The sequence below is a fragment of the Eulemur rufifrons genome, chromosome 15, assembly GCF_041146395.1.
Source record: "Eulemur rufifrons isolate Redbay chromosome 15, OSU_ERuf_1, whole genome shotgun sequence".
NCBI lineage: Eukaryota > Metazoa > Chordata > Mammalia > Primates > Lemuridae > Eulemur > Eulemur rufifrons.
In genome coordinates this window covers 80,309,298-80,332,413 of record NC_090997.1, presented here as the reverse complement: position 1 = coordinate 80,332,413, position 23,116 = coordinate 80,309,298, and the positions used below count along the sequence as shown (strand labels likewise).

At 37.4% G+C, this 23,116-nt stretch overlaps 1 protein-coding gene across 3 annotated transcripts in view; it reads right to left on the bottom strand.

Annotated features, from left to right (window-relative positions):
• AKAP7 (A-kinase anchoring protein 7) overlaps positions 1-23,116 on the bottom strand; it is a 121,792-nt gene that overhangs the window by 44,569 nt on the left and 54,107 nt on the right. For all 3 annotated transcript variants that reach the window (XM_069487348.1, XM_069487347.1, XM_069487346.1), the window contains exon 7: positions 6,352-6,499. In XM_069487348.1, coding sequence (XP_069343449.1) covers positions 6,352-6,499 — 148 coding nt within the window. The remainder of the gene's footprint in view (positions 1-6,351; positions 6,500-23,116) is intronic.

Here is a 23,116-nt window from a genome sequence, read left to right as displayed (position 1 = left end):
AAGAAAAACAGATTAAAGGGGATGACAAAAGGCAACAATGTTAGAGGTCACTATGCCTATTACTCCACCCAGGAAATCATAGTGCCATGCAAGAATGTGGGATCAGTGTGGCCACATTTTTCTGATTATTGAGAAGAAGGCAGAAATCCAGATTTTTAATATAAAATCACTCCAGTATTGGCAAGTAATTCAAATTATAAAAAACCAGCAAACAAAAAACCCCTGTGCCCATCAAGTACATGCAGGGCTACTAAATTGTGGTCTCTGATATATACAATAAGAGATTGGTGGGGTATAAAAATATCCTTAAAAAATTCTAAAACTAAATCCCTATGTCACACCTATTAAAAATGGATAAAAATGGAACTGGATTTCTGTGTTTATCCTCTGTGTCTGAGTACCTACATTAATGATCATATCAAGTAGATTAAGAGTCTAAATGTACAAACAAAAAAAAGTAGAATATAAATGAATATCAAATTTTTGGAGAGAATTCTAATCATAATAGTAATTAAAGAGATCACAGGAGAAATTTTTACCTATAATTTAATAAAACTTAACACTTAATATAAAAAGTTCCTTGTCCAAAATTAAAGCCAAAATAAAATCTGGAAAATATCTGAAGCCAATATGGCAAACAAAAGGCTAGCATCTTTACTACCAACTCACAAATTGGTAAGAGAATCAAGAATTAGCTCCAACTCCTTATGGAGGAGGATGATTTGCAGTTGCCAGTTCCTAATGCAGTTCAAAGTAATGTACCCTGCGCGACCAGGGCTGAGACAACTGCAAAGCCCACGTGGGGTTCTGAAGGGGAAACATACACAATAAGATGAGCTCTGAAAAAAACTTAAAAAGCACAAAAGGAACTTGAATGCACAAAAGGAATGTGAATTGAGTGCTACAAAAGGCCAAACAAATACAAGAATTCATACCCAAGGAACCACAGATTTTTTAAAATGTGAAAAGAATTTTAAAAATTAACTATATTGAAAAAAAAAAAAAAAAAAAAAAAAAAAATTAACTATATTGAAATCTTCAAAGACATAAATAAAAGAAGAAAGAGTATCAATGAAGCAAAGAGTAGAACAAGAAATATTTAAAAAAAAAGAATCAATTGGAAATATTGAAAATGCAGCACATAGTCATTGGTATTAAAAAAAATGCCATAAATGGTATAATAGAGATGGCTGAAAAGATATCAGTGACTTGGAATCCAGCACTCTCCAAGAATGCATCATTACCCAATTAGGAGACAGGAAATATGCAAATTTGTTGAAAGCTAAATTCTCTTCCCAGAAAAATTCATATATGTTCCTACAGAATTTTGTAAACAATTTCAGGAAGTTCCCGAAGTCCCTGAAGCCCAACTTTTACTTCAGAACTCTGAATATAAAATATCTTAAGATCTGAATTCTGTCCTATTAATGCATAAGATATAAAATACTGGTTTAAGGCTCAGGAAACAGACATTAAATTTGACTTAGGATCAAATCAAAGAGAAACCAAACCAATGGAAGCCAATTAAATCTGATTAATAAATGAAACAAAGAAAGTATCCCAAATCCTGACAAATATTTCATTATAAAACTCAGGTAAGAGTGAGAAAATTGATAATTATCTATAAATAAATAAAAACTCTGGTGTATACTAAACTTGGTAAGTTATAACATAATAAATTATTTTAGATGCAGATATGACTTTAAAGTTCATATTGGTATTGCCAATTACGACAAAAAAATATTCATAATAGGCAAAACCCATTTTTTAAAATAATGTTAAATGATTGGCCTGGGGATGTAAGACTGGCAAAGTATAAAAAAAGCAAAATTTTAATTAGAGAAGAGAGACAAAAAGAGACCTGAAGGAAAGATCTAGAGAAATTACCTCAACTAAAGGGAAATTTAAAGACTAAGCTGAAAAAGAGCAATGAAAGAGGAAATCTCGGGCCGGGCGCGGTGGCTCACGCCTGTAATCCTAGCACTCTGGGAGGCCGAGGTGGGCGGATCGTTTGAGCTCAGGAGTTCGAGACCAGCCTGAGCAAGAGTGAGACCCCATCTCTACTAAAAATAGAAAGAAATTATATGGACAGCTAAAAATATATATAGAAAAAAAATTAGCCGGGCATGGTGGTGCATGCCTGTAGTCCCAGCTACTCGGGAGGCTGAGACAGGAGGATCGCTTGAGCTCAGGAGTTTGAGGTTGCTGTGAGCTAGGTTGACGCCACGGCACTCACTCTAGCCTGGGCAACAGAGTGAGACTCTGTCTCAAAAAAAAAAAAAAAAAAAAAAAAAAAAAGAAAGAGGAAATCTCAGTGGCTAGAACATAGTGACGTGGGGTGAGCTGAACAGAACTGTCTAATGGAGCTATAAGATGTAAAATGTCAGTCCCACAATATCTTAAGTAAAATCTACAAATTCCTCATTGTTTTTTAATGGGAGTAGGAGAGGCAATAAGGTGCTTCTTTCTCTTTGGAGGCTGGCCCTCAAGTAATCACAGAGAAGATAGAGAAATCTGGCCAAAATCTGTACCGCACAAGAAGAATCTAAATTTTTCCTTTACAATAAACCTAAACAGAAATGTTTGGTCCTCCTCAAAACTTGGATGGAAGACAGGTCTCTCACAGAGATTCCGACAACATGAAAATCCTCCTTAAAATAGACTTGAAATGTTTCAGAATATAAAATTCAAATAACATACTGAATATCTTCTGTTTAAGATAGCTAAGATTTTTGGAAGGTAAAATGATGACTTCTCTAAAGATACATGGAGATTTGGAAATAAAGTTGTGACTCTTGAACATTTTTTAAATGCCTTAATAAACTTCAGTATTAGATTCTTTTAGGATGTATATATCCAGAGAAATTACATTGGTTAAAAACCTTGAAATATTTAGATATTAAATACATATACAGGCACACCTCAGAGATACTACCAGTTGAGTTCCAAACTACCACAAGGAAGCAAACATCGCAATATAAAGCAAGTCACACAAATTTTCTGGTTTCCCAGTGCATATAAAAGTTATGTTTCACTATACTGTAGTCTATTAAGTGTGCAATAACATTATGTCTAAGAAAACAATGTACATGCTTTCATTAAAAAAACACTTTATTGCTAAAAAATGCTAACAATCATCTAACTGTTCAGTGAGTCATAATCTTTCTGCTGGGGAAGGGTCTTGTCTCAGTGTTGATGACTGCTGACTAATGAGGGTGGTGCCTGGAGAAGGTTGAGGTGGCTGCAGCAATTTCTTAAAATAAAACAACAATAAAGCTTGCTACTTTATTGATTCTTCTTTCAACTGACTCTTCCTTTCACAAATGATTTCACTGTAGTATGTGATGCTGTTGGATAATCAGCATTTAACCCACAGAATAACTTCTTTCAAAACTGGAGTCAATCCTCTCAAACTCTTTCAAAGCCACTGCTTTACCAACTAGGTTTATGTACTATCTAAATCTATCGTCATTTCAACAATGTTCACAGCATCTTCACTAGGAGCAGATCCTATCTTAAGAAATCACTTTCTTAAAGTTTTACCATGAGATTGCAGCAATTCAGTCACATCTTCAGGCTCCATTTCCAATTCCAGTTCTCTTGCTATTTCCACCCCATCTGCAGTTACTTCCTCTGCTGAAGTCTTAAACCCTTTAAAATCATCCACAAGGATTGGAATCAACTTCTTTCAAACTCCTGTTAATGTTGCTATTTTGACCTCCTCCCATGAATCACAAGTGTTCTTAATGGTATCTAGAATAGTGAATCTTTTCCAGGAGATTTTCCATTTACGTTGCCCAGATCCATCAGAGGAATCGCTATCTATGGCAGCTATAGCCTTACAAAATGTATTTCTTAAATAATAAGGCTTGAAAATTGAACTTACTCCTCAATCCATGGGGTGCAGAATGGATGTGTTAGCAGGCATGAAAACACTTCCTTGTACATCTCCATCAGAGCTCTTTGATGACCAGGAGCATTGTCAATGAACAGTAATATTTTGAGAGCAATCTTTTTTTCTGAGCAGTAGGACTCAACAGTGGGATTAAACTATTCAGTAAACCATGCTGTCAACAGATGTGCTGTAATCCAGGCTTCGTTCCATTTATAGAGACAGGCGGAGTATATTTAGCATAATTATTAAGGGCCCTAGGATATTCATATTGGTAAATGAGCACTGGCTTCCGTTTAAAGTCACCAGATCCATTAGCCCCTAACAAGAGAGTCAGCCTGTCCTTTCAAGCTTTGAAGCCAGGCAATGACTTCTCCTCTCTACAAATATGAATATCCTAGATGGCATTTTCTTCCAATAGAAGGCTGTTTCATCTACTTTGAAAATCTATTGCTTAATGTTGTTACCTTCATCAATTACATTAGCTAGATCTTCTGGATAACTTGCTATTAATACATTAATACATCAATCAGCATTTGCTGTTTTATCTTGCACTTTTATGTTACGGAGACAGCTTCCTTCCTTAAACCTCATGAACCAACCTCTGTTAGTGTCCAACATTTCTTCTGTAGCTTCCTTACCTCTCTCAGCCTTCACAGAATTGAAGAGAGTTAGGACCTTGCTCTGGAGTAGGCTTTAGTTTAAGGGAATGTTGCAGCGGATTTAATCTTCTATCTAGACCACTAAAAGTCTCTTCATATCAATGATAAGTCTGCTCCACTTACTCATGTATTCACCGGAGTAACACTTGTAATTTCTCTCAAGAACTTTTCTTTGGCATTTACAACTTGGCTAACAATTTGGCTCAAGAGGCCTAACTTTTGGCCTATCTCCGCTTTTGACATGCCTTCCTCACTAAGCTTAATCATTTTTAGCTTTTGATTTAAGGTTAGAGACACACAATTCCTTCTTTCACTTGAACACTTAGAGGCCACTGTAGGGCTGGTTGGTGGAACAGTCAGAATACACATTTATCAGTTAAGTTCACTGTCTTATACGAGTGCGGTTCGTGGCACCCCAAAACAGTTACAACAGTAACATCAAAGATCACTGATCACAGATCACCATAACGGGCATAATAATAATGAAGAAGTTTGAAATGTCATGAAAATTATCAAAATGTAATTGACACAAAGTGAGCACAAGCTGTTGGAAAAATGGCACCAATAGACTTACTTTGACACGGGGTTGCTAAAAATCTTCAGTTTGTAAAAAAACACAATATCTGGAGAGCGTAATAAAACAAAGCACAATAAAACAAGGTATGCCTGTATATATCATCTTTGAGTATTTTCATGGTTTTTTTTTTTTTTTTTTTTTTTGGTTTTTTTTTTTTTTGAGACAGAGTCTCGCTCTGTTGCCCGGGCTAGAGTGAGTGCCGTGGCGTCAGCCTAGCTCACAGCAACCTCAAACTCCTGGGCTCAAGCCATCCTCCTGCCTCAGCCTCCCGAGTAGCTGGGACGACAGGCATGCGCCACCATGCCCGGCTAATTTTTTCTATATATATTTTTAGTTGGCCAGATAATTTCTTTCTATTTTTAGTAGAGACGGGGTCTCACTCTTGCTCAGGCTGGTCTCGAACTCCTGACCTCAAGTGATCCTCCCGCCCCGGCCTCCCAGAGTGCTAGGATTACAGGCGTGAGCCACCGCGCCCGGCCTTCATGTTACTTTAAACGTTTATAAATCAGGTTGTCTTGAAGTTGACAATGTTATAAGAATAGTGTCTGGTTTAAAATCGTAAATTTGAATCACAACGGAGCAGGCTCCTTTGAAATACATCCACATTGCAAAAAGAAGGAACTAGCCCTGTTCTGGTTAAAAGATCTTCCTTTAGTATACACACTTTCCACCTGGAAACATACTTGTGTCTTAGCTCATGACATCTGACAGAAGAATTTAGGCATGAATCTTTGCTTCCCCTCAAAACAAATTTTCTGTAGGGAAGAAACTGAAGTTTTTGATTTTTGCAGGCCAACTACATTTTCTCTTCTCAGAGTAAAACTTTCTGGCCTGGGTCATTCTATTCCTAATTTAAAGCAGCAAACATGAAAATGCCTGGTGTGGAAGGTCATTTAGGACTTCACTGGAAAAAATGCTTTCTTCATGTTCATGAAATAAAATAACCAAAACTAATTTTGAATCAACATTTCAAGACTTCAATATAATTATAATTAAAGCACAGAAGTATAACAACTATAGGTAGTAAAATCTTGACTGATAAATATAGATACTAAAAATGCTTTATAAAATTTTCAACATAGTATTGTCAAAACATAATATTTAGGAAAATACATCATTGAGAAAAACATATACAACTAAGGCTGAATATTTGCCAAAATAAAGTGATGCTAAAGAAATCAAAAATAAAGATAATAAATAATTTTTTAAATGACACTCACCAATCATAATTGAAGACTCACAGTGATAATAACCATTACTTTGTTTTTTCTTCAGCATGGAGCAAAGATCTATGCGATACAACGTTTCTTCTCCAAATCTGTGACTGATAAATTTTTCATATAATTCAGGGTCTATTTTTTTCACTCCCTTGAGATGACAAAACAAAAATCACATCAATCAATCATTTCACCCAGGCAGCCAGTTCATATTTATATCACTTTCCTAGAAACTAATATTACATTTTGGTATAAAGTACTGCCTACTGGCACTTGAAAATGGATACTACAAAAATGTTGTAAAGTTATTTTTAAAGTCTCCCTGCCTAGGATGAGTTGTATTTAAAAAACCATCAATAAACAGTGTTGAGTTTAAATTTGGCAGCATTCAGGACTTCATATACTTTAAGCCTCAGAAATAATAAAGCATTTTTAGTTGAAATTTGAGATAGCAAGGAAAGGGTATTCATCCCCAACAACAATAGAGAAATGGATGAATTTTTTTTAAAGTAATGTTGATCTTAATATTTTGTAGTGGGAAAAATGTTCTAATAAGATGGATGCAATTTTTAAACTCCTTATGTGACAATCATCTGAAAGACAAAGGTTATCTGAGTTGGAGTCAGAAGTCAGTGGGTCTTCTAAGTTCTTCTCTATCTGTCCCTCCTTATTTGCAGTGTACTTTCTTAGCAGGAACAGCTGGTTGTCGAAAATTACAGTGCGATGCCCTTGGTGCCTCTGTAGTTTCCCAAAACATGGGAAAGAATATCTCTGCCTCCCTATACTATACGATGGCTGTGCAACTCAGCCTCATAGTCCCAAAACACAGTCCATAAGATGAAGGTAAATGGAATACATATTTTCAGTTTTTATTGACACAAACATATTACAGGAAACTTTTTAATGGTGGTATAAAAACAAAAAAATTAAATCACCGCAAACTGCTATGCTACTACTCTGATTTTGTTATATGTTTTATTTTTCCTATGCAAATACATTTTTCTCTTTTTGTAGGAATGTGGTTGTGCCCTGAGTACTATTTGATAACTATTTTTTTCAGCAAATATGCTGTTTCAAAAAAGTAACATATAGATGTACAAAATACTTTTGTCTCTGTAGTACTCCACTGTATGGAAGTATCATAATCTATCTATCCAATTCTTTATTGTTGGACATTTAGGTTGCTCTCAATTTTCAATGTTATATTAAACATGTTTTTGTTGATATGTGTTTTTGTTCTACATCCCAAACTGGGCTCCTGGTCTTCCCCAGCCGCTGCTCCACGCACAGCCTTTCCTGTCTCAGTCGGCAGTAACTCTATTCTAGTTCCTCGGGCTAAAAGCCTTGGGGGGGGGGGGTCATCCTTGATTCCCCTATTTTTCTCAACCGCACATCCAATCAAATCGTGTTGGTTCTAGCTTCAAAATATATCCAATTCTCACCACTCCATTGCTATCTTTGTGTGAGCCACCCCCATTTCTGTTTTTCACCTAGATTATCCCATTGGCCTCTTGACTGTTTTCCTACCGTTGCCTCCTCTACAGCCAGAGTGATCCCATAGAAACATACATCAGATCTGTTCACGCCTCTGCTCAAAAGCCTCTAAAGGGTCCCCATTTCTCTCAAAGGAAATGCGAGGGTCTCCACACGAGGTCCTATTCTGCCTACTCCTGAAGTTCCTGGACCTTGTCTCCCAGCACCTTCACCCCCTCCACCTCCCTGACCTCCTTGGTACCCCGTGAACAAGCACAAGCCCACCTCAAAGTTTTTGTACTGCCTTTCTCTGTTCCCTCTTCCTGGAATGTTCCCCCAAATATCCTCAGGGTTCATCCCTCATCTTCTTTAATTCCTTGTTCAAATATTGCTTAGTAGGGCATCCTGACCACCCCATTTATTTTGCATTCCACCCCAAGAAGCACCCCCAAATCCATTCTACCCTTTTATCTTTATATATATTTATGCATATTTTTCCATAGCACTTACCATCTTCTAAAATATTATGTAACTTATGTATATGTTTATTTTTCATTGTCATTATCTGTCTCTCCCCATTAGGATGTAAGCTCCACAAGAGGAGGGATTTTTGTCTGAATTTTATTCACTGAAATACCCCCCTAGTGCCTAGAACAGTGCTTGACATGGAGCATCACTTAATAAACAGTTGTCACAGACCCAAAGGAAAATAAAGTCTCAAGAAGAGGATAGTTGACAACTCCAAACATTGTTCATTCAGAGTTCAACAAGAATGAAACCATCTGGATTTCTTTTGGTTTGGAGAATAGGATGCCTTGAGAGAGGCAGTGGGGTATGATGCTGAGGTGTAGCCAGATGCGTGAGTTCAAATCCTGCCTCTGCCACTGTGCACTATGTGGCTTCCGTTCATTCATCTACCTCAAAGCGTTATGTGGACTAAGTAAGTTAATTTATAAAAGTCCTTAAAATGATGAAATGTAGTAAATATTATATATAATTTAAAAACACATATATAATCATTATTATTATTAGTGAAATTTAGGGAACAATTTCAGTCAGAGTAAGATTTCAGGAATAAAAATGTTCTGAGTAAATGGAAACTGATCATTCTTACTTTTCTTTTAAATGCTTTTTCATTTGTGTGTGTATGTATATGTTTGTTTGGAGGTTGGGAGTCATTCCTTTAGATCAGACAGAAAACTAGTGATAACATAGAAGAACCTTCAGTTTTAAAGATACCAATGCCAGCATTGACTAGCCGCTAATAGTATAATCTCTACTTCAGTTTTGTAAAATGTCACTTTTTTAAGTAAAAAATAAAGAAAACATGAGAATTACTCTAATCTGCAAGGCTAATTAACTTAATTTTAGCAAAAGGTAAGCATCAACTATTTTGCAAGAATTCTGCACAGATGACTTACAACATGAGTCTTAAGGAGTTAATTTTTACTAGCAAGTGAAATGTAATTAATTCTTTAACTCATGATTTATAGAAAAAGCCGTGGTTCAAAAAGGCATGAGACCTTTAGAAGGCACTGAAAGTATATTCCCTCATCAGAAAAATCTTCAATAATAAACAATCTAGAAATAGATAGGAATATGCTTTGTCTAATTTATATTACAACATTAGCATGATCTGTGTTCTCTGCAGAATTTTTTGCTTGGCAATCTATTTCTTTTCTAGCAATATATGAATTAATCTCGCCATCCAGCTGCAGCAGGTGGTGGTTTTCTTTCATAACAAAAGAAAAAACTATCATTCTGAGAAAATAAATGAGTATATCAAAAGTGGATATCACTTAGAATAAGGCTAAGAAGGCTCCTATTTTCTGAATGAATCCATTGGGTTGCCAAAACAGTCTCAGAGACACCAGTCTTCAAGATTATATTTTAAAGCTAAAAAGGCTGGGAGATAGCATTATTTTTAGGTTTTGGACCCCCAAATTATTCTCTGCTTCCCTTCCTCATAGGTCAGATCTTCGCAAGGCACCCCACTATTTAGATATCAGTGGAGGTATAACATGTTAGCAGAGCTCAAAGAATATCACAAAAATGATTAAAGCCAGGAAAATTTGACCTAGAAGATTAAGAGAGTTGGGACTATTTCAAATGTAGAGAAACAATATGTGGGACATTGTCAACAAAATCATGCTAAGGGTGTTGCAACCCTGGAATTTTGAATATGATTGGTGATGGTCTAGTACTTTTTGTGAAGGTTATTGTTGCCTTGAACCTAATAAGGACAAGGCATATTTTTTTAAGAGCTTCACATTTATTGATGGTCTAGTACTTTTTGTGAAGGTTATTGTTGCCTTGAACCTAATAAGGACAAGGCATATTTTTTTAAGAGCTTCACATTTATAATTGTATCCAGTATAAGCAACATATCAATTATACAACACAACACTGAAAGAGAAAATAAAAAGTTAAATACAGGGCATCAGACTTTGAAACAATAAATTAGTAGCAAGAAACATCAAACAGAAAAAATATTTTCAAGACTGTCATAATTAATGATGAGAAATGACTGAAGTTTTACTTCCCTTTCGCCTAGTTTAAGTAGTAATGTAGAGGAAATTATCAGTGATGTTCAAAGCCACTTGATAACCGTTCATACAATGTGCCATGAAACTGAGGAATTTCATTCTTGATTATATCTTGGCACCCAAACAGCCAACTCCAGAACAAATGCCATTGAAAGCATAAGTATTTTTAGAATCATCAGATGGCTGAATCAGATAAGTAACAGAAATTATTTACTCAGGAAGTACTCATCATAACACTTACATTTAGCTAAATGATGTGCATAATTTAATATGTACCAAAGAGGGCTCAGACTTTTATTACTATGCCTCCAACTCTATTTCCAATGCAGGAAATAGAGCCACAAAACATGAAAATTCACGTTAGTTAACAACCAAAGTAAAAATCACTCATTTAAGATTCTGAAAGATAAAACACATATTATTCATCTTTAATTTCTATGACAAAGTTATTGTGGTCGGAGCAATGGAATAGTAATTTTATTACGAAGGTTGAGAACTTTTTTGTAATAGAAGATAACTTCTTATTGTTAGTTGTCATAATAATCACAACTTCCATGATGAAAATATAAACAGGCTCCATATCAGACAAAGAAATTATTTGTCCTACTGATAGTAAGCTTGGCATTCCTGGATCTTTGCTATGTTTTCCAATAGTTTGTTCCTACCATGACAGTAGCTATAAAAGAAATGTACATTTCCTATGATAATGACTTGAAACCAAAATTAAGCATGTAAATGAAGAGCCAACCAAACTGACTTTTCATTTGGGGCTGCTTACAGAGGAATAGTATAATCTTTATTTTAAATGCTTTTTCGTGTGTGTGAAAAAAGGTTTCACAACATCTTATTTTCATTAAGTGGAAAAGTTACATTTCTTTAGTGGTTTATTGGTTAAAAAATGGAAATCATTTTTAGTGATCACTACCCCTAATGAAAATTTATATATTGGGGATTCAAAGTTATAAAAATAGTATGTATTGACATAGGGCTTATTTGAGGCAAATCTGACTTTAAAATTCTTCATGACTTCTTTACCTCTGCATAACTACATTTTTTGCTGTTAGTGGTACTATTTCATTTTCATCGTCCTGACACAGAACGCTTGACGACCTCCTTGCCAGCTGCAGCCTTCCCTCCATTCCTCTAAGTTGGGACAACGGAGGCCCTTCCCAGGCAGGCTCGGTTCCACCCACCCCTGTCCTTGACAGGGATGGAAAGAGATGAGGAGCTTCACCACCCCAGCCAGTGGGCTCCAGAACAGTGTGGTGGCTTTAGATCCAGTGTTCAGCACAGAAAACTGCCTCGCAGCCTTCCTACCTTCTCCCTCCTGCTGCTCTGGGCCAACCTACGTGGCTGGGCTCTGCTCTGGTCCCCTGTTCGAATGTGCTTGTTTCCTGCCTCAATGAGGCCCTGACACCCTGCCTAGTGCCTGTCAGTAAGTTTAGAAAAATGAGGAGTGAGTGACGAGAAATAGAAAAGACAATGTCACTTTATTATTTTGGACCAATCTGAAAAAATGATGCCTCCTATCATCTGTATAACAATAATAGAAAATACATAGCATTCGCTAGGGACAGGTACTATAAGAACTTTTATTAACTCATTGAATAATCACAATAACATTATTACCCCTAATAAAAATACCAAATCACAGAGAAATTAGGTCACTTACCAAAGGGCACAGCTAGTAAGAGGTAGAGCTTGGATTTAGATTCAGGATAAGTGGAGAACATAATAATTTGAAAAGAAGAACAGAATGATAGTATTCACACTCTTCACTATTTACTTTAAAATATTAAGATTCTAAAAATATTAATAATTCTTAAGATATAATCATATATACTACCATGTTTCTAAAAGCAATGTCAAAATTACTTTGAGAATCTCTGGCATTCTAAAATACCTTCCTTTAATAAGCTGCATTAATATTAATAAACCAAGTGATAAGTATGTGTCTATAGTAAATTAATTTCACAGAGGGAGATGAGAAAGAATTCATGGACTCTACATTTTATATACACCAAAAATTATCTAAATAGTCCAGCCTGTTAAAAGAACTCTTCTTACATGACTAATATCCAAATAATCAAGTAAAATACTGGCAGAGATTGTCTGAGTTTTCTAGACCAGCTATTTATTTGAATGTATAATATTTCTTCTCCATTTTACTTTATGCTAGAGCATCTATACAGCTCACCATGGAGGTGTTTTAAGCAAGCATCTACCTAATTCCTCTAATTATAAACTTGCTTTTAGCATTCTTGCCTGGTTTAATCTTGAGGTTTTAGGGAAATAAAAAGTATAAACTCTTTACCCTAGCATTTTATGTAACATTTACAATATTACATCGTTCAGCAAGTAGTAAGTAGAAACAGATGCTAGAGCTGTAGGTTTTAAATCCACTGCTGACACCTCCTGTTACCTGTCATAATACTTTGAGAGGCCCTGGATGCTGCTTGGTGGCCTCAAGTGACAAGGCAAGCAGTCACGGAGGGAAGGTTACACAACTCCTAACAGCACAAGCCACTTCACAAAGGCCACCCACCAAGAGAAGATGCTGTATTGCTTTCCGGTCATGGAGTTTCTTTTCATGCGGTGCTGGCATCAAAAAGAACAGGAGAAACATGGCTCCAGTCCACAAACATTTGGTTCATTTATATGGACTAAGGCCGTGTTAACCACAGAGGTAAAAGGTCACGGGCACCAGTAAGTTCTCAAGGTTGCCAGCTCAAGTATGGTACTGGAACACTGCAACGCTTTTAGTTACAACACAGTCTGTTCCCATATAAGCTCCTTCTTTGTCTACTCAGCCAACCTCAATTCTTCCTTCTCAATTCCTTCTCAAGTATAGCACGAGAGGCCACATAACTGTGTTATAGTTGCATGTGGCTTTTCTCCTTATAATGAAACAAAGAAGGGGCTCCATGGTGAGGCATCCAAGCATGGCTCCCAGGCAGCCCAATCTCAGCTGAGCTCTCAGCTCCCCTTCATCAAACTCCAGCTGTGGTCTTGGTTCAGCAGTCTCCGGTCACTCAAATGTAAACAAGCTACAGCCTCCTCCCTATCACATCTGTCTTCCCAATATTTTGCTCTTTGGTACATGTTCTCCTCAATTTACCAACTTAACCATTTATTTCTCTATATAAAGATAAAACATGAAAATCCTCCATCCCAAATTTCTCACCAAGTAGGGTTTATACACTTACAATTTAATCTGTTTTCCTCTTTCAATGACATAGATTTTCCTTCTAATCAATATTTTCCAACATGAAGTAATTAATGCCAGCAAGCCACTAGTAAAAAAAATTCCCAGGCCCTCAACAAGGAAACAGGAGAGTGAGGCTGTTCTGTAGAAAATCATTCAGAAATAAGTTCACAGAAAAATTCTAAAAATTTTAACTCATCCAATAACACTGGCCTATATATGCAACATATTAATACTTATATTATGGTAGAATGCATTCTGCTTTTATAGCTTACAGGTCAAAAGTATGGACTCTTTGGCCTCAATTGGTTATGTTATCTACACACAGAACTTCGGAACTAAACGTAGCCTCAGATACAATCCAAATGAGAATTAAATACTGCACCTAGACAGTGCAGAAGGGACTGTACACTGGCAAAATATTTTAAATGCATCCATAGATACCACTAATTGTAGCCTTATAATTTAAACAATACATAAAGCATTTTCCCAGTTCATCCTGCTCCTATGCACCTAGTACTTTCTTCTTTTCCCACTTTCTTATGAACTAATCAATTTCCCTGATTCCTCTCCTATCAACATTCTTCCTTCTTCCTTCCCTCTTCTTTGGGCTGTCAACATTATTCTCAATAGAACACCTTACTTCAGCTAACTCATACTCTTCTAACTACCCAGGAGTATTCCCGGCACATGACTTAGGACAGAAGCCCCTACCTAACAGAGGAAGGACTCCAACAACTGAATGTTGTCATACAAGAACTGGGTGAAGGAATGGGGAACAAATGATGGCACTGAGATTTACAATGACTGTCCTATAGATTAGGAAATGGAACAAGGAAGAAAGGTGCTTAATGATACAAACCCCTTCACCTTATTTGGCTGGAAATGCTCCCTGGATATCACAATAGATAACAGGGGGGTTGGTATAAAAATAAGCACTAGTAGATATAGAATAGTCATTAAACATATGATGCAGGAATCATGTATGGCCCTTAAGCCAATTTAAAAATGAATGTTTCTCTCTAGGTAGAGCAAGAAATTGTATTCAAAGATTTCTTTTTAAATAGGACACACACTGCTATGTAAAATAATTTTATATATAACATGTAATTGGAAACTCTTTTGTCCACATTTCAAATTTAATCAAATATTTAATTGCAAAATGCTTACAATTGTTCAACTTTACAGTGGTGTCAAGGTGATATGAATTCACTAGAAACTGTACTTCGAGTACTAATGCAACCATTCTATTTTTCAGTTTCCGTGCAATATTCAATAAACTACATGAGATATTCAACATTGTATTATAAAATAGGCTTTGCATGAGATGAGATGTTTTTGCCCAACTGTAGGCTAATGGAAATGTTCTGAGCACACTCAAGGCAGGCTAGGCTAGACTAGCAAGTTAGGTTTATTAAATGCATCTTACACATATGATATTTTCAACTTATGAGTTTTTCAGAATGTAACCCCATCATAAATTAAGGAACATCTGTATAGAATGACAGGGATTACATAGTTTTTCTAATGCACTCAGAGTCAGCCTACACCTGTGAATATTAGATTATATGTTGCTTTTTAAAACTACAGTTAAAAAGGCATCAGGACAGTCAGTAATTTCCACACAGCCTTTTCTTCTAGAGATTTTAAAAATTAACGATCTTTTCAAAATTTCAAGAAGTACTTCTAGACTAATAAAATAAACAGTGGATGTGGTAGGAAAAGAAAAATCTAACAAAAAGCAAGATGACAGAATGCAAAAAAATTATATACACTGGCATATTCCCCTTTTGCTATAACCAGTAGGTGCTATCATTGTGCGCATGACCCCAGGAAAGCTAGACAAGCCAAACAACACCATCCCCTCCACATCCATCCATCCCCAGTTTGTACACTTTAGGATCCTGGCAGTAGGAATATGTGCGGTGGAAAGTTACCAGGTGTTGAGAAGTACATTTGACATGAGTTCCCTATTCATTCAGCTTATCTCCAGGGGCCACTCCCTCTCTCAACTTAATTCCATTGAACTAAGTTCTGGAGATATTTTGGTGGGAGGTCCAGGAGCACAAAGTACTCAGGGTGAGTGGGTCAGGGAGGGTGAGGAGCAAAGAGGAATCCAAGGGGACCAAGTAATGAAAAATGGAATGAGGACAGATAGGGATGGGCTGTTGCTAAAGGTGCAAGACCAGCAGAAGGAGTCACATAGAACATTCTCCCTAGTAATGGGTGATGCAGGTCCACAGGCGTGCTGGAGACCAAACCTGAAATTATTATCAGTTATGTAACAAAATAGTATAACCAAATTCAGCTGTGGGGAAGGCAGTAGTCAAGGAAGGAAGAGAAGTATTAAATAGTTTCATACTCTGGCCATCAGCTTGAGGGCAGTGTAAAGATACAGTTGTACGAAGTCTTACAGATGGGTCTCCAAAATGGCATCACAAACTTGGCCAACAGTTACAAATACTGCTATCAGGTGGGTTTTAGAGACAGAACACCTACAGTAGAAATTCCTGTAGCCAAGGGTGGCTGGCCCCTAAGGTGATGTGAGCAAGTTTTGTTAGGTCTGCAACTATAGACAATGTGAAGTTTGGCCCTGGCAAAGAAGCCAATACCGGTTTGTTTGTTTTTTTTTTCCTTTTAATTTACTGGAGTAACAAACTGAAAAAGAACTGAACAATTTAGTAATTCAAATAATTAGCACTATTCTATTTTTAAGGTATATTCCTTAAAAGAATAAGATTCTAATGAATGGTCAAAATAAACCAGCTCATATTAGGAACAGTAGTGTAAGTCCAATATAAACTAGTTATGGTTTCGGATTGCAACCTCAGTATCCACTCAAATCTAAGTGAGTCTCTCAAGAAAAATATAGCTTTACCTTCTTTCATTATGCAGTTAGTTATAATTAATAAGAGCTGGTTCACCAGTGAGGGCGGCCAATCTTTCCAGTGACAGAGAAAATCTTATTGATGTCCAAATAATTTTAGCTGGTTTGCTTTTATGTGACCATTCAAGAGGGTCAGAAATTAGCTACTTAATAAAAAAGCTAAATAGTTCTGTATCAACACAATTTTGAAATAAAATGTAAGTTTTCTTGACCATATATTCTATTTTGTCTCTACCCGTAATCAATCCACTGTGGGGGCTTGTCTGTTTCCTACAAGATCATGATGTTCCCTTCTGTCCTTGACTAAGAAAATGAAATTAATTACCAGCTGATGGAAGTTTCAAAATATCTAAAAATGACTTGTTGAGAAAAAAATTTTCCCATCACTAATGGTAATAGCTGAGATATAAAATTTATATTTAATATAGTTGTTAAGGCAAACACATACAATTTTAATTAACTTGAACACTTCATTATTGTACCTTTTAATATAAATTCTAAAACTCTATTTCTTAAATAACACTTAAATCAGAATTTTGTTTACAGATGCAAATGCCAGAAAATAAGTAAAAATGCCCACAAAATATAGATGTTTAAAGTAAAAATACAATTTTCAAGATCAGCATTTCCTAAACCATGTTCTACCAAATGTTAGGGCTAAAAGATGGTCCATGAAAAAAGGACTTGCTGGCCAAATGCATTTGGCTGGGAAACAATGCTGAGGTAGACTATGTAACTGTTCAAAATATTCACTGCCCCTCCTGTGATATCCCTTCCTGCATGCAAGCAGATTGCATATCCTGCTCTGCTACAATCAGAAGGGACCAGGTGACTTTCTTTGGCCAATAAAATGTGATCAGGAATGATGTGTGTCACTTGGTAGCAGAAGCTTTAAGAATCGGCATGTAGTTCACCAACTCTCTTTTCCTTCTGCCAGAAGTCCAGCCATGTCCTGGATGGAGGCTGCTCAGCCAAGGTCCCAAGCAAAAACGAGGTGGCACAGAGACACACATGATCCATGAAATAAGCAAAAAAAAGAATCTTTTTTGTTGTAAGCTTCTGAGATTCACAATAAACATCTGTACTTCAGAGAGCCTAAGAAGTTCTGAAACAACGAATCAGATTCTTTATTTAACCCATCATTGCTAACAATAATTTGATCACAGATTCCTGTCTCACATAAAACCCTGAGAGATGTTCTGAGAGAAATATTTTAGAAAATGCTAACGAAAATACTTGCTTCAAATCTGTATTCCACTTTGAAGATTTATTACTAGGTTTACCTGCCATTTTTTCTAGGGTTTTCAAAGTTTTCAAATTCTCTGGTAGAATCAGGGCCAACAAGGAATGATTTGTAATCCTGACTTAATTACTAAAATCCCTTGTTAAAATAATTTAGCTTCCTGTTTACTGTTTCTCATGTTTCTTAATTTTTAAAGACATCTAAATTACTGAAAGGTTCCAAATGAACATTAAAGCAGGTTTACCTTGGTAAATATAATTTCCAATGGTTAAGCTATTGTAGACTTACTTATTTTGTTTTTTTGCAATATATAGAAATAGATAATACAACAGTCTAGATTTGAAAATGGCATTAGAAACATAAGTGAAGTCACTGGTTATAAATAGTGCTCTTGTAATTCCATCTCACATCAGAATTCACTGAATTTTCAGTTTTAAAAAGCCACTAAAACAACAACAACAAAAAAGATCTGTTGTTAAGTACACTGGGTAATATGAAAAATGACTCAAAAACAACTAAAAACTGTGAGCAAGTAAGACATTTGGCATTGGGAGATTCAGGAATAGGTTATCAAAACAATTTTCTTTATCTTACACTAAGGGAATTTTTAAGCTTTTGTCTGGAACAATAAAGGCTCACTGACATTGAGGGCATCTAAAGTGTCCTGTGCCAGGGAAGGGGTAGGGAAGTGGCAGGGTGGTCTTCCAAGGCGTCTCTGCTCAAGGGCTCCCTCCACCTTTGCTACAGTGAATGAGCATACTTTAAAATACACACCCCTGGAGAAAAAAAATGGCGGAGTGGAGGTAACCTCCTGGATTCCTGCTCCCAGAGAGGGAGGCGTAGATCTCGGTCTGCTACACATGAGTGGATCGCTCCCCCACAAGAACAGCGTTGTGAATCGGCAGAGAATCAGCGCGGGACACAAAAAGCAGGAAAAAGAAAAGGTAAACGGGAGGTAAGATCGTGAAATCTGGAGAGTGCGAGACAAACAATAGAGAGTAGAGCGCGGGACGGCTGCGCCCACCTCTCCAGCAAGTGAGGTGGGATCAGACCCACAGGAGAACGTCTTGCTTCCCCACTGATCTCCACACCCACTCAGACAGGGATCTGCCTGAAGTCGGTGCGAAATCACCGTGGGAGACGTGGGGCTCTGTGGAGAGGAGACAATAGCGGGAAGCATCTTGAACTCCCCGAGCTCTGTGCCAGGACTGCACTGGGCTACGGCTGGAGGTAGGCAGGAGACAGGTAACTTGCCTCTGGCACTCAGCAGGTCCAGATCGACAGAGGTGAACACTAAATAGGGGACTCTAACCTGGAAACCACCATGGGTTAATAGGCCCGCTCAGGGTAGATCAGAAAGAGTGAGAGCTCCTGCTGGACAGGTGCGAGATTGTGGGAGGATGACATAAAAGAGACGACGGGGCATCCTGATGATTTAGTCCCCAGATCCGGCACCTGCCAACTCCTGAAAAGTTGTCCCCAGTGCTAGTGCTCTGCAGGTGGGTGGTCGCCATTTTTGGGTTCCACAACCCAGCCGCTGTGGTATGATACGATGTCAGGCGGCTCCCTTCCCACAGACCAGGGACTCTCGTGACAAGCTCCGCCCTTACATGACCTACAGTCAACTAGCCAGACCCATTTTGATGTGTGAACTCTGAGTGCTTCCCTAGTCTTGGGTGGCTAATGCCTGCCTGCAGGACTTACAGACGCTGGGGCGCTGGGCGGACCGTGGCACCACCCCTTCCCCCTAGCCAGCATCTTTTGCGCTGAAAGTGCTAGGCTCCACTTCTGCAGGTAGGGAGAGACAAGAAAAACCACTTTCCCTCTGCAACCAGCATGAATCTGTGAGGCCTTGACAAAGATCAAAAGTTGACAGCCCAGTGACTTTGCTCATCAGAACAGTTTAGGTCATCCAGTAGGATCATAACTCTGAGGCAGGATTTGGTTGGCTGCCAACAGTGGGGTCTGCAGTCAGGGAACAAAAACCCCAGCAAGAGACCAAAACAAGCTCCCAAGTAACCCCTCCCACCAGGAGCAGCCTCTCAACTGTGATAGAAGAACCCTGAACAACATATCAGCAGCTCCCCCTAGCGGCAGATCAAGCAAGCATAGACGTGCACACATCCAGGCTGGTAGGCAGCAGCTGTAATCTGCCTTGCTCCTACAGCTTCTACTGGAACACAGCCTACACAGGGCTTGTTACTTTCCAAACAAAAACTGAAAGGTGGCAAGCAATGGCTGATCCAGATGAGAAGGACTCAGTGAAAGAATTCTGGAAGTATGAAGAATCAAATGGAAAGCAAACCCCCAAAGAGGAACACCAGCTCTCTAGCAAAGGACGTTCACCAAATTCAGAACACTAAAATGACAGAAGAAGAATTTCAAACATGGATTGTAAGAAAACTCAATGCTATGCAAGAAAAAATGGATAACCAACACAAAGAAACCGCAAAAGAAATCCAGGACTTGGAAGAAAACTTCACTAAACAAATCAAAATATTAAAGAAAAATCAAACCGAACTCCTAGAAATGAAGAATTTATTCAGGGAACTATAAAATAGTGGAAAGCCTCAAGAACAGGGTAGATCAAACAGAAGAAAGAATCTCAGAGATTGAAGATAACACGTTCCAATTAGTCACAGAGACAGAGCAGAGAAATAAGAGGAAAGAGCAAAGCCTGCAAGAAATGTGGAATTATGTGAAGAAGCCTAACGTGAAAGTTATGGGCATTCCTAAGGGTGAAGAAGATAATATGCAAGGGTTGGATAAGCTATTTGAAGATATAATAGAAAAAAAATTTCCCAGGCCTTGCTAAAAATCTAGATATACAAGTACAAGAAGCTCAAAGGACCTCTGGGAGATTCATTGCAAATAGGAAGACACCATGTCATGCAGTCATCAGACTGACTAAAGTATCCACTAAAAAGGCCCTTCTATGAGGTGTATGGCGAAAGAAACAAGTAACATACAAAGGAAAGCCCATCCGAATAACGCCAGACTTCTCAACTGAAATCTTATAAGCAAGAAGAGACTGGGGCCCCATTCTCACTCTTCTGAAACAGAATAATGCCCATTCTAGAATCTTATACCCAGAAAAACTAAGTTTTGTATATGGAGGAGAAATTAAGACATTCTCAGATAAGCAAAGATTGAGGGAATTCACTAAGACCAGCCCTCCAAGAAGTACTCAAAACAGAGTTGCACACGGATCAGCAAAATAAACACTCACGAATGTAAAACCACTCAAAAGCTAAAGATCAAAGGCCACATACCACAATGGCTCAAGAGAGAAAACAAAGCAATGAAGTTCTACCCAACAGGATGAACAGAAATTTGCCACACCTATCAGTTCTCTCAATAACTGAATGGCTTGAACTCCCCACTCAAGAGACATAGGCTGGCCAAATGGATAAAAAATACAAGTCAAGTATCTGCTGTCTTCAGGAAACACATCTAACCTGCAAGAACGCATTTAAACTGAAGGTAAAGGGGTGGAAATCAATATTTCAAGCAAACGGAAACCAAAAGAAGGCTGGCATGGCAGTTTTGATTTCAGATAACTTAGTTTTTAAATCAACAAAAGTAATGAAAGACAGAGATGGTTACTATATAATGGTGAAGGGTACAGTTCAACAAGAAGGCATAATAATTCTAAATATGTATGCTCCCAACTTAGGTACACCCAGATTCATAAAGCAAACCCTACTTGATCTAAACAAAGTGATAAACAGCAACACCATAATAGCCAGAGACTTCACCACACTGACAGCACAGGACACATCCTCCAAACAGAAAATAAATAAATAATGGACTGAAACAGAACTCTAGAAAAAATGGGCCTGACTGACATTTACAGGACATTCTATCCAAAATCCACTGAATATACATTCTTCTCATCAGTTCATGGGACATTCTCTAAGATTGACCATATCCTAGGACCCAAAGCATGTCTTAAAAAATTTTAAAAAATAGAAATTATACCATGCATCTTCTCAGATCACAGTGGAATAAAAGTACAAATCAACCATAACAGAAACTCTCATTTCTATACAAAGTCATGGAAGCTAAACAACCTTCTCCTGAACGATTATTTCATAAATGAGGAAATCAAGATGGAAATCAAAAGATTCTTCGAACTAAATGACAAAGGAGACACAAGTTATCAAAATTTGTGGGACACAGCTAATGTAGTCCAGAGAGGAAAGTTTATTTCCATAAATTCCTATATCCAAAAGACAGAAAGATCACAAATAGACAACCTAATGAATCGATTCAAAGAGCTGGAGAAAGAACAGACCAACCCCAAACCCAGCAGAAGAAGTGAAATTAATAAGACTAAATCAGAACTAAATGAAACTGACAACAAGAAAACTATACGGAAGATTAATAAAACAAAAAGTTGGTTCTTTGAAAAGATAAACAAAATTGGCATGCCTTTGGCTAGACTAACGAAAAGCAGAAAAGAAAAATCTCTAATAAGCTCCATCAGAAACATGAAAGGAGAAACTACAACTGATGCCACAGAGATACAAGATATCATCTATGAATCTGTGTGTTTTTAGAAACACACAGCCTCCCTAGGCTCAACCAGGAAGAAACAGAATTCCTGAACAGACCAATATCAAGAACTGAAATTGAAAGAGCAATAAAGAACCTTCCTAAAAAGAAAAGTCCTGGACCAGATTGTTTCACACCCAAATTTTACCACACCTACAAAGAAGAACTAATACCTATCCTGCAGAAATTATTCCACAACATTGAGAAGGATGGAATCCTCCCCAACACATTTTATGAAGCCAACATAACCCTGATACCAAAACCAGGAAAGGACGCAACAAAAAACGAAAACTACAGACCAATATCCCTTATGAATACAGATGGAAAAATTCTCAACAAAATCCTAGCAAACCGAATCCAGGTACTTATCAAAAAAATAATCCATCACGACCAAGTGGGCTTCATCCCAGAGATCCAGGGATGGTTCAACATACTCAAATCTATAAATATAATTTACCACATAAATAGAAGCAAAAACAAAGACCATATGATCCTCTCAATAGATGCAGAAAAAGCATTTGACAAAATTCAACACCCTTTTATGATAAGAATGCTTAACAAAATAGGCATAGAAGGGGCCTACCTAAAAATGATACAAGCCATATACGACAAACCCACAGCCAACATCTTACTGAATGGGGAAAAATTGAAAGCATTGCCACTTAGATCTGGAACCCGACAAGGTTGCCCACTATCTCCACTTCTATTCAACATAATGCTGGAAGTCCTTGCGAGAGCAATTAGGCAGGAGAACAGAATTAAGGGGATCCAAATGGGGCAGAAGAGATTAAACTCTCACTCTTTGCTGATGATATGATATTATATCTAGAAAACCCCAAGGATTCAACCAAGAGACT